Genomic DNA, 13,202 nt, shown 5'->3' on the forward strand with positions numbered 1-13,202 from the left:
TGCAGCAGCAGTAGTAGCTTAAAGCTATCTTAAATTCTATCAACTCCACTAGTGGAAATAATGAGAAAGAGAAAGAGAGAGAGAGAGAGAGAGAGAGAGAACATTCCAAGGGCACAAGTGATGATCACAAGAGTGGACTTTTTTGCTCATCCAATTATATTTGAGCTTCCAACTTACCCAAACCCTAAATCATATGACATCATCCATGGTGAATAGGAAAAATTATTCTGTGTCATGTCATGGTATTTAGTTATGCGATGCGCATTTGCCGCGAAAGCTGCGTGTGGCATGGTGGGGTATCAAATATGTCATGCATGTCGCCCAAATCATTCATGTATGTGGGCATGCCGTAGGTTTTGAGGAATGGCCATGGGATATGGAGGCCTATGGGAGAAATAGTATAGTTATAGTACTGCTTGTACTGAAATGGATATAAAGAGTGGAGTTTTTTATCAAATTAGAATTTTACGAAATGCTAACGTTTTCAAACTTTATCCTAAAAGTAGTCACGTAGTATAGAAAATCTATTTGACATAGTGATTCTTAATATAGTTATTATTATTTTTAATATAATAAAAAATCATCATTTCTCTGTGAATAATATGGATAGTGATTTATACTATAAAGAACTACTTCAATAGTTTTATAAATAAAATATGAGAAGCAATTAATGTAAATTAGTTTCTATGAGTATAATATATTCATAAAAATAAATGAGTTTTTATTCTATTAGAAAATTGACAAATCTAGTAAGAATTGTTATCTTAAATAATGATTTTTCGTGTGACGTTAAACTGAAAGAAATTATACTTAGTTTTGAAATAAATTTGAACGTGTTATACTTTGATTAAAAAAAGATTGTAACAGTAATGGTAAAAAATAATCCTAAAAAGTGTCTGCCATGGTGAAGCATGACAGGTACTAGAAACTTCATGATGTACTTTGGTTAGTATTTTAATAGATTCAGGAATAAAGTGCTGCATGAATGGAATGAATACTTAGTAGCGGTTGTTTGGTTTGGTACGTTTCATGATGCAGCATTATTAAATAAAAAATCATTGTAAATAAATATCTTATATATTCTGTCCACTTAATTGTGTGAATAAGCTCGTTTTGGCCTTTAAAATTTAGGAGATTTCATAAATTTAAAACTAATTTTTATATTACATTTTATATACGTAGATTTAGTTTTTTTTTTTCAATATATGAAGTCAAAAGACCCTTAGGACGAAATATATAATATTTTTAATAAATTATTTTCTTTCTTTTTCTATAGAAGTTTAGCAATATAATCTTTAATTTGTTGTTAGTACATGGATGACAGTTTTGATACTTGTTACAAAATTCAAAGTATGAACCATATGATGTTCATAATGGCAACAACTACTGACGTCCAAATACTCTTTGTCTTGCATCGTGCTCAAAAAATAATTTGCATGGCTACAGATCGAGGTATAAGATAACGAGTTTGTCGACTAATACGAGAGAAATGATGATAATAATAATTGTCAGCGAGCACTAAGTTTTGTTCTTGGGAAGTCTTGCCGGCATGCAGTACTTTCTTAGAGAGGCAACATTGATTTGGTGGCATAATTATGACCTTCTTGTAAATGTTTACATGGCCTTTTAATTAGTAGATGATCATGGAGGAACTCTTTTCATTATTAATTTAGAGTTAACTTAGAGGGATAATATGTAAATTTTGAAATTATTTTGGATCATTGGAACCAAAAAACTAAAATAATTCATATTTTGGTTTAACTTGACACCAGATTATGGATTTTTTTAAGTAAAACTAGAATGTGAATGATATTTTCTTAGTCTTGGTTGTTTCTCTTTTACATCTACGAGGTGTAACTTTTGTGTTATTTTCCATTCATATTGTTAAACCATTTCTTTTTTATTTGGGTTAATTACATTTTGACTATTGCATAATTTTTTATTTATTTTTAACATAAGTATTTAATCTCCATGTTGTCTGAACTATAGTATAGCAATTACTTTTTATATCATATTTGCCAACCTAATTGTCAAATTTAAAGACTCTTATTATAAACAAAGTTATAGAAAATCGGATAAATTTTTAATGCATCTAAATAATTAATATTAATCAAATTTTAAATGATAAAAATATAATATTTGAACTTTAATCTAGACTAAGAGAGTTAAGTGCTCTTGCACAATTGAGTTAAATCACAATGCGATAAAGTATAACTTCCCCTGTTAATTATCTATCTAGTTTATTAGGGATGTTTGCCTCATTTGTTTTCCAAGCTAATTAACAAAAAAATCTTCAAAATTAATGGTGGGGCAAAGGATCCAATTAATATACTTTATGCACAGTGGTCTGAAATAGCAACCAATGATTGCATTTATTGCAAGGTCGAGTATGGCATGTCCTCATTCATGAATCTTGACATTAATTATTGATCTCTTCCTACTTAACAATGCATGCATCACAAAAGTTTCTCATTAAATTTATGTTTTTAAAAAAAAACTCAACTATTATTAATTGCACAGCTTGGTTGCTGGTAATCTGCATGCGTTCTCTATTTACATTCCTGTGTTCACCACTACATCAAACCACGGATGTTATTATAATGAAAAGAAATAAGTGCTCGCCACCTTTCCTCTCTCACCATACTTTTTTTTTCTCATACAATAATGTTACATGTACCTCAAATTGTACCAAGAAAAACAAATGAAAATATAGTTGATGGGACAAGTAATCACCAATTGTAAGGCCCAAATAGAATACAAGATAATGCGAATTTTAATTTAAGGCAAACTCTAATTCCCCTTGTTTTTTTGGCTCGATTTTAACTTATACCCATGTATTTCAAACTTGCTTATGCCTATTTGGTTGAAGAATAAGAGACTTTTATCTATGAATTAGAGATCCCTTAGCCACGATTTATACTTAGATGGCATTGAATTTATTATAATTAATTAATATCATAGTTAATATTATCATTCCCTACCATTGCCGAGATGTCCTCCTTCAACCAAACAAGGGCTTAATTCTCTTGTGGTCCAAAGTAGATCCTAACTATTATGTTTTCATCCAAAACTAACTAGATTAGTGCCAATTTTTTACCACAAGAAAGTTGCTACATAGCCAAATTACTGCTCCTATTATCGAATTAATCAAACTATATTTATGTAGGAATAATTAAACTGTGTAAATTACTAATAATTATATCTTCATCAATGGTTGATTAATAATTACAATTTGATTTTGATCATAAGAAGATTAAGCGCCGAAATGGAACTAAACCACGAGAAGATAAACTGTATAAATTACTCCTTAATTTAATAATGACTAAGAAATTAAAATAGTCAATTATATCCAAGAGTACATTTTGTTTGTATTCTCCTCCCCCTCTCCCCTTGTCCATTATTGTTATAGTGCGCTTCTCACTATACTTTTTTGAGTGAGGGGTAATCAAATCACTTGGAGCTTTTCCATTTCTATTCATCTGAAAACTATATCTAACTAACAAAAAAATTATTTTTTTTCACCCTCCTTTTTTGTATGTGATTAATTTACACTTTGTGGGGGGGTTTTTATACGATTATTCGATTTTTTAGTTGAAACTCTCTCTGATATTAATTTGAAATAATTATAGGCATCGAATGATATAAAAAACCTATATATTATCATAGGGCGAATTTACGTATTCAACTTTTTTCCTTTAAGAAAAAGAGAGAACTAAATTCTGACTTTTAAGCTATTCTGTAAAGGATAATAGACACAAAAGAAAGGGTGCAAAATGTAAATTTTCCCACAATAACATCCATCAAAGCTTATCCCTGTCTCTCCTCTTATATATACAGCCCTCTTCATTCCACTGCTTCCAATATACAATTCCTCAAGAAGAAACAAAGCCCTCTCTCTCTCTCTCTCTCTCTCTCTCTCTCTCTCTCTGTCTTTTACTCTTCTCCTACAACTATAACACAAGAATGAGGCCAGGAGCTGGGTTCAACGCCACGGAGGTGGCCGCCGCGGCGGCCCCAGCGGTGGCAGGAGTGGCCCACTCGGCGTGGCACTCGCCTGTGCCGTACTTGTTCGGCGGGCTCGCCGCGATGCTAGGCCTCATCGCCTTTGCGCTCCTGATCCTCGCCTGTTCATACTGGAAGCTCTCCGGATATCTCGGAGCCAGCGGCGACCGAGACGGCGGCAGCGGCGCCGCGACCCCGGACGAGAAGCCCGCCTCGATGGCCGCCGTGGTCGCGAGCTACGAGGAGAAGGTCGTGGTCATCATGGCCGGGGACGAGAAGCCGACGTTCCTTGCGACGCCCATCTCGAGCCGCGCGTCGTCTTTCGGCGATCACGGCAATGGAGAAGGCGACGAGAAGATGAAGAAGAAGGAGGTGGAGGAGCCTAGGGAGACCCGAAAAGAGACCCAAGACTTGGACCACAGTAATAATAGCCATATTTAACTTTTATTCCTCTCCTTTTTCCTAAATTTTTAGGGCTTTTTCGTCTCTTTTATTTATAAATTTATTTGCGTACTCTTTGCCTCTGCTCGGAAGTGTGTAATTGTATAGTATGGAGAAAGAAAGTGAACGGAAGAGTGGCTTCTTTTTTTCCGGCCGTGCGTATCAGCTAGTGTGTAAGTGGAGCTGCTGCTTTTTCCTCTCTTTTCAGGCAAAAAAGAAAGAAAGTTCTTTTCCTATTGGCAGTTTGGAATAGTTCTCTCTCAGTGGGATTCCCAAGTTTGCCATGTTATTCTTTTCTTTTTAGGAGTTTTTCTTTTCTTTTTTGGTGTACATATATATATATATATATATACCTTTCAAAATTACTTGTTTATATGTATACTAACTAACGAGTATTCTTAGATTCGAATCACCTAATGGGCCTACGTAAAGTTACCATTTGCCTTCAAAAAAAAGAAAAAAAAAATCCCCTCGTTTAAAGCATATAGTGTTCATAGTTCAGTCTTCAGTGGATATGAAGAAGTTGGTGGATAATGCAATAAGTAAACAGTTCTTTCCATCCATTATTTATTTAGCCATTACAAGTGCGACGCGGCAAGCCGAATGAGAGAGCTCCACAGTTGCATAATAATGTGAGTGATGACTATCTAGAGCTCTCATTGTAGACTCTGTTTCATTTATCTCACAGTTATCTTGAATCTAAAGGACTAGTCCTGCATATTATATTATATGAAAAAAAAATGTTTTTAAAAATTTTCTTATTTGAAAAAAAAAATTGTTAACTCACCAAGTAAGTTGCTACATACCATGTTAACATGGTATCAAAGTAGAGCTTTTGAGTTTATATCTTATTAGATTCATCTATTATTTAGAAAATAAATTTTTTTAGTTAGTGAATTACATTTAATATTTGATAAAAATAACCTATATATAGCCGATTTTTTTTGCTAGGGCTCTTCTAAGTCCTTTAATTAACAAATTTTGTCGATACTTGGTTTAACTTCATTAATACAAGTAGTCTGCATCCCCTAAGTATGCAACTTAAGTTGCTATAATCATCGATATTCATTTTATAGCAGTATAGTCATGCAGTAGTTTTTCCCCAACTTGGTCTAAATTTATGCATGGTATAAACTATACCAGCATTGCTAGGCTAAGAATGTTACTATAATTTCCACCACAAATCATGCAGCAACTTCTAAAACAATCAGAAGATCGATCAGGGAAATGGTGGGTCATGCATGGATCCATGGAATGAGTAATATTCGACTACGACGAGACGATGGTCGCCACGGTTGGCTATGGACAATTTTTTTTCCTTTTTTTATGGCACTATTTATGTCAATTATTGCAGACATCCATCGCCATGAGTGATGTATGTGAGAGCACGATTGATGTCTACATGAAAGGCTCGATATATATGAATATATATATATATATATATATATATAATTAATTGGACTGACAACCCTTTATAAGACATCAAGAAACTTTAGCCCTTTAGGGTAGATTGAATCTCTTTTGAAAGGGGAGAAAAAATGGTGCAATTTCTCTTTTGTTTTTATTGCCTCAAGAATATCTTACCGACAATATGAATCACACTCAAGGGGTGTATATGGTATATAGTAAATCAGCATTTCTATTGACGAATAATCCATGCTTAAGTACTTATCACTCTTTGGGTCGTAATTAAGCTTCTATTTGCTCTTAAGTGGGGATTTAATGATGTTTCGGTTAAACCAAAGCTACTGAAATTTGAATATGAGACTACTTATTCAACATAAGTCTATTTAATTCCTTTTGCCTCAAGAATATCTTATTGTTAGAATGCCTAACCCATAGTAATCATAGAGACGAGAAAGATTTAATTATAAATGCATAACGACTTATCTTTTATAACAATGTATTGTTACCTAGTAGACGATATTAACGGATTATTCTCTATTTCGTCAACTATTATTAAATCAGCAAGACCAGTTTATAAGACTTAATGTGGCAATGTATATGAATATTGATGAAGAATATTGTTGGTTGTTCATCTGCACAATTGGTGATTGCATGGTCCTATTGAGTGAGTGTTAGGGTTTTGGAAAGTGAAGAAGTGAAAGGTGAGGAGAGGGAGAAGGTGGCCGACAATAAGATGCCAGGAAGGTGGTCAATTGCCCAAAGACTAGCTTTTTACATGCCACAAATGAAGGAAGGGACACGGAGTAGGGTCCTTTGTGCACTATAGCAAGTGCCAAAAGCTAGAGAGAACTCACAAAGGAAGCAATGTAATATGTCTACAAGATCCATTGAAGGGATGGGGCTTTTGGTTCAAGAAGAAAGTACTTGTAAAAAATTAAAAATGGTGATGATCAAATGCCGGCTTGTTTAGAGGTGATGATCAAATGCTTGTTTTGGGAGTTAATTAGTTGCAAGAATTAATTAGTAAGTCGTTAACGGGGTTGTGAATAGATTTAATAACAACTTACTTAGAAAATATTGGCTCTAATGAACCACGTTGTTTCACAACATTTTCACTATTAATTTTGAATGGAAAATTTATTAACTGTAACTTGATTGGAAGAGTTAATTAAGTGTTTAAGTTTAAAATGTAATAATGATAAGTTAAACTAGGGTCAAACCAGAAAAGGGTAAATTGTCAGTTAACCAATAAAGAAATATACACCATATAGTTATCATTAACCAAATTATTAATTAACTTCTTATTCTTTAAGAGTAGCTTCCAAAATCTGCCATAAAGCTGAGAATTTCTTAGCAAAAGTCACATATAGATCCACATCACACAGCTTAAAGTACTCTTCCAATGCAAGCTGGAAAATGAATAGTTCTGCTCTGGTACCATGAACCCTCTTCCTCATAGAGCCGAGCTGAGAATTTAATAAATGAGTTAATTCAAGTGAGACCTCTTAAAATATTATCATTTTTAATGTATCCTTCTGAACTATTTTTTATCCACGTAGATTCTTAGTTTAGAAAGTTCATGCAATTACTTCTTTTTAATACAAAATGTCTATATAAAATTTTAAAAATAGTACATAAGGTATGTGAAAAACCATGATAAATATTCTTTATAAATAACATCTCAGATAAACCATATGACAGAGAGATAAAGATAAATTAACTCTCTGGTCGAGGATTATATATTCTTTTCCTACTATTTTTCGTCTCTCAGTATTTCATATCTTTCAACAAAAAATTGACTTAGATTACGAGTTATAGGTGTGCTTGGGAAGAGGTCCTAATGTCTTATTCTATTGTACATATTTTGGTTGCCATGTTTAACGGCTTTTTTTAGGGATAATTTTACTTAAATCCTATAAACTATTACTGTTTTATATATACACTCCGTGAATTATTTTATTATTCATATAAACTCTCTTAAACTAAAAAAATATTCATATACATATACATTTGAACTAGAAAAATATATAACTATATTGACATCTAAACTAAGAAACTTTTCAAATAATAGAGCGTATGCAATAAAAAAAATTAGAATGTACGTACACAAAATAGTAATAGTTTAAGAAGTCTAAATAAAATTCTCCCGTGGCCGACAATTAATACATTATCTTTCTCGTTAAATAGGGGAAAGAGAGAGAGGGATTGTTACTGAGAAGCTATGGTTTTGAGAAGTACTGATGGATTGTTACTGGCGAAGCTAAGTAAAGTAGCAACATTAGGTTTTAAAAGAAATCGCACTAATAAAATTAGAGGCAAAATTATGTCTAATAGCTAATTAATCCGAATACTGAGGAAAATGTAACAACGCCGTCTGTGGGAATCGAACCCACGACCACACGGTTAAAAGCCGTGCGCTCTACCGGCTGAGCTAAGACGGCATTTAATTTGGAATATAAGTACATACCTAGATGAAACTAATACTCATTCACAAGCGGAAATTTAACACATGATTTCTATCATAATATAGTAATACTCAATCATTGAGTTACAATAATAGCTTAGTATAAGTTCTTTGCTTAGTTCATATATAAATTTAGAGCTTCATCGCATTCGGGGCAAGAATTTGAACCTAGGCCCGGTCCAAGCCCGATGGGCTGATCTTATTGGGCTCGGGCTCGGGATCAGCTTAAGATATAAAATCCGCAAAATTTCTAACTTAAAATTGTAATTTACTCATAACTTCATAAGGGCTCAGGGAGATGTTTTACGCACGGAAATAAAAATTGAGGCAATGAATTTAATGATATATTCACTTGTCCTTAGTAATAAACACCATGACTATAATGCTCTACTGAAATGAGAGAGCCTAGTAATAGAAAGGTGGTTTGTTCTTTGATAAATATTAAGAGTAATGTATGTTTATATTAACTGGGATTTTTTTGTTTTTTTTTTACAGTCCCTTATATTTGAGCTGATATTTGCATACATAGAGCCGTTATTTTAACTATATTATAAACTTTTTAAGGGTGCATATGTAAAAAAATAAATTAAAAAATAAAATTATTAATTAGCACGAAGACATCGACCAAATCAACATGGGGTTTCAATATTTTTTAAGGTGAGCCCACAAAGATTAATTGTTCAAAGGGAAGACTTAGTTTAGAGAAAGACTCATGGAAGTCCAAAAAAAAGAAAAGCCCGTCTTTGAAACATTCTCCTGAAATCGAAGTCGTTACGACTCCGTCAACCTCATCTCTTTATCTCTCTAAATCTCCATTTTCCACACCCAACTTCCTCTTTTCTCCACTTAGTCAGCCTGGGGAAACCCCCACGAAGCCGACGTGGAAATGGTAGGTCAAAGGCGACGTCTGAGTTCTCGACATACGTGTCACAAGTGCCACGTATTCAAACTCACACGTCCCATGTGGCAGTTTACGTGTGGTGGTGCATGCCCTGCCTTTTCTTCGAGTCTCCTTTGCCTCTCGTTCGGTTTGTTACTCTCATTTGGTTCATATATGAGGTTCTTTCTACTTGTAATTATAAAGTTATTATTTAGTTAAACTTAGGTTTTGTTTGGTTGGTGTATAAACTTTCAACGTGAATAAGAGGTCTATGCATACTTCTAATATATATATATATATATATATATATATATTGAGAGAGAGAGAGAGAGAGAGAGAGAGAGTAGTGTTTTGATGTTATTAACAAATGAATAGTTATTCGCAATAAGGGAACAGTGACATATTTAGTTTGTTACTTAATAATTTAGGGTTGGTTTGATTAGTACGTAAGCCTCCCTTATTTATAAACAGCATCCAAACACAAACACCCACTCTCTAAAAATGTGTTTTAAGTGTTGTTAAAATTATCACATCTTTTCCTTAACAAAATGTGCAGAGATTTTTTATTCTCATTTAATGCTTATACACCAACAAAACATGTAAATGAATGTGTTAGTTTTTGGATTATTTATACATTGTATGATGTTGCGAAGGACTCACCATGGATGATAGGAATGCATCTTAATAGGAGTTACACGTATTTTGTAATTTATAAATAAGGAAGGTTTATTCATAAATAACATTATATGAACCCTAATATGTAGAAAGACGGTGCATATTAATAAAGATAATAGTATAATATATAAATATATAATATTTATGAATTGGGTAAATTTTAAATTACCCCCATGGTTATACCTAAAATTTTATATTACTTTGCCCCAGTGTGGTTTAGACTAATGTGAAACTGTTAACTTCTCCATCCGAATTTCACCATTAACTTTTCCATTCAAACTTAATAGAAAAAAATATATCATATTGTTTGAATAAATATGAATCTAAAACCCATATTTGAAAATAATATATATTTTTTTAATTTGAAGAATAAATACTATGATTAAATTTGATGGAAGGATAAAGGCAATTATGATATTTTAATATTTATTATGGTAAAAAAAATTAATAATTTTTTTATATTTTCTCCTTTAAGTTTGGATGAAAAAAATTACAGTTTAACATTAGTTTAAATTTCAAGGAGCAGGGGTAACACTATGTGATATAAATAAAAGTTTATCAGTAATTTTATTCTAGGCAAAACTATTAGGAGCAATTTATAATTTACTTTTATTAATTATGTCATAAATTCAAATTCCCATCAATAGTAATTATAGGAAAACTATAATGGTCCAAAAGGATTATCTCTAAATATCTGTGGAGGTTGTGATAATTACGAAAAGAAATAGAGAGAGGTAATCAAACAAAAATAAGTTTATTATATACTTGCTTCACATTGTTGACTTAACTAAGTATAGATTTTATTATAAAAAAGAAAGAATCTAAGCATAAATTTCTAGACTTATTAGTTCGTCATCCTTGCGTCAACATTAGCAAGCCCATAACCATGTTGAGATACTCAATTCCAAGTGATCATAACCTATAATATTTCAAAAGTTTTCCACGAAAAAATATTTAAAAATGGAGGGTGTTAAATGCAAATTTACCTTACAAAATTAGCTATCCGTGGATTGGATATTTTGAAGTATTTGCTTATTAGTATTATAGTTTATCGTTAGATTCTTAGAACTGCAAGTTGACTTTTGGGGGTGCATTAATACAATTAAAGAAGTTAAAAGTTAAAACTTTACCAGTTTGTATCTTGCCAAGATTCTATCTATCATAGCTTTCATACGGAAGCTATAAAAATATAATAAGTTCTTGTTAATATAACTCGTTTTTATTCAACTGCTGACAATCTAAAAAGAAAAAGAAAAAAACTGATGGCAAGCTCTCTCACTTGATCACATGATAATGACCTTAATTTTATAAAATAGCAATTATTAAGGGATCTTTTCGCCTGACATATTGACTATTAATCTAGAATTTTATTTAGTTTTTAATTATTATTATTTTGACATAATTGCCACCGAAAACTTTTAAACTATTATATTTTGTTATTATATTCTTTAGAATGTCATATTTGTCCCTATAATTGTTTGATTATGTTAAAATTATTATTATATAAGGCTGTCAAAATGGCTCACTGATTCGTGAAAAGCTAAAGCCCCGACTCTAAGATTGGCTCGTTTGCCGTCGTCAATCTTCCTCTTACCCTCCTCTTCTAGCTCGAGTGACCTCTCCTCTCCTATTTTTTATTCTTCTTTTCTCTCTCCTTATTGAAGTTTTCTATATACTCTTAATCGCCATTGCCCACTCCCTCCCAACTGTAGACTCTCTTTTTCATTGCTTATCTGGAACTCCTCTATCTCTATCTCCACCACACACTCTCACATTCAAACTTACTTCGTTGCCGCCTATCTTGTCCTTTAAGCTCACATTCCTTCCTTCTGCCTGATTTATGCTTTTGTCGGTGCTCCCCCAACACATTCGGGATTCACTAGTTCTTTGCTAAATCCAAGCCTTGCGTGCGAACCGAACCGAGCCGAGCCGGGAGGCACGCGTGTGTGAGTTGAGTTGCATAGTAATATTTACCCACAAAATAGGTACCCCTTTTGCCCCCCCAAAGCCCATAAGAAGTTTGTTACTTATATACCATACTAACATTTCTCAAATATCCAATATGGTACTAAACTTCCTTTTCTTTATTTTCAATTGCCATGATACCCACTTTAGAGTCAATTTTTATTCACTTCTTTCATGGATTTGACTAAGTGAATATTTGACAATAAAGTACACTTTAAGCTAAATTAATTCCACCATTAAACCATCATTAATAATATGTGGACCCCACTTAAAACTTAGCTCAAAGTTAATAAAATTCAAGTCAAAAACATAAAATTACTAACACACCTTTCTCTCCCCTCCTCTGCACAGTCCCTTTACTACTACCATAATTCCTTTACCACCACTAACCTCCCTCTCCTTCTGATTCCCAACAACTAATGCTTTTACTGTCTTGCTGGCTAGGCAAGGATCCACTGGGTGGGTACAAGTTCGAGACCTATTCATAGTAGTAACTTGTGCTAACTGGCATTTTCATCCGATATTCCTAGCATTCATTGAATTTGAACAACATGCTTTTGGGGGTTTCTTGGCTCTATTGTTTTTATTTGCCATACTATTGGGTTTAAAGTGTTATAAGATTTTGTTTTTAAAATTTCTTTTGTTCTAGGTGGGTAATCTTCCTCTTAAACCATGTCTTTGACTATTTGATTGATAGAACATACAGGCTAATTCAAGGCTCTTTGCTTCTGGGAATTGCTAATGCTATTCTTCATTTAATTATAGTAGCGTTTATTATAGTTCAAGTGCATACTAGTTCTATCCACTCTATTTTATGTATTAAGACTGCATTGTTATAATTTTTGGATATTTATGAATTGATCTAAAATCTGCGACCTTTGTTCATAGTAATGTTTAACCGTTGTGTTGCATCGGTAGTCACTATTAATACAGAGTCATATCCTTACAAGTCATATTATTTATAATTCTTTTATCAGTAGCAATTCTTGCTCCGTAAATATAATTTTGTTGTGCATTAAATGCATAAGCGGCTAAAATATAAATGAAAGAGTTTATTTATCAAACTAATCTCGTTCTAAACTTTATTTACCAATATATACCGTCTCTCAAACTTATTACTAAAATAGATCTATCGAAACTGTAGCCCTCTAAAAAACGTTGAACTTTAGAAGCATTTTATCTCAAGGGTAAAAACGTAAAATGATTATGAATTTAGTGTTTTAGATATTTCTATAATAAAAAATTCTCTTTTGATAACAAGTTTGAGGGACAATCTGTTTTGGTAAATAATTAAAATTTAAAATTGTGCTAGTTTGATAAATTACTATCAAATTATAAAAGAAGTCAAATGACAGAAGCAAAAGGAAA

The 13,202-nt window shown here is 32.5% G+C and overlaps 1 protein-coding gene and 1 non-coding gene across 2 annotated transcripts; one reads left to right on the plus strand and one right to left on the minus strand.

Moving 5' to 3' along the window:
- Positions 1-3,865: 3,865 nt before the first annotated feature.
- On the plus strand, positions 3,866-4,693 carry LOC140800085 (protein GLUTAMINE DUMPER 2-like). The gene has a single exon (XM_073154736.1). The coding sequence runs from the start codon at positions 3,964-3,966 to the stop codon at positions 4,441-4,443; it is 480 nt and encodes a 159-aa protein (XP_073010837.1). The 5' UTR covers positions 3,866-3,963; the 3' UTR covers positions 4,444-4,693.
- Positions 4,694-8,218: 3,525 nt separating this feature from the next.
- On the minus strand, positions 8,219-8,291 carry TRNAK-UUU (transfer RNA lysine (anticodon UUU)). The gene has a single exon. It is a non-coding gene; the product is annotated as a tRNA-Lys (tRNA).
- Between the last annotated feature and the right edge of the window lie 4,911 nt (positions 8,292-13,202).

This window comes from Typha latifolia, chromosome 13 (genome assembly GCF_019914945.1).
Source record: "Typha latifolia isolate L0001 chromosome 13, TyphaL0001v2, whole genome shotgun sequence".
Lineage (NCBI taxonomy): Eukaryota > Viridiplantae > Streptophyta > Magnoliopsida > Poales > Typhaceae > Typha > Typha latifolia.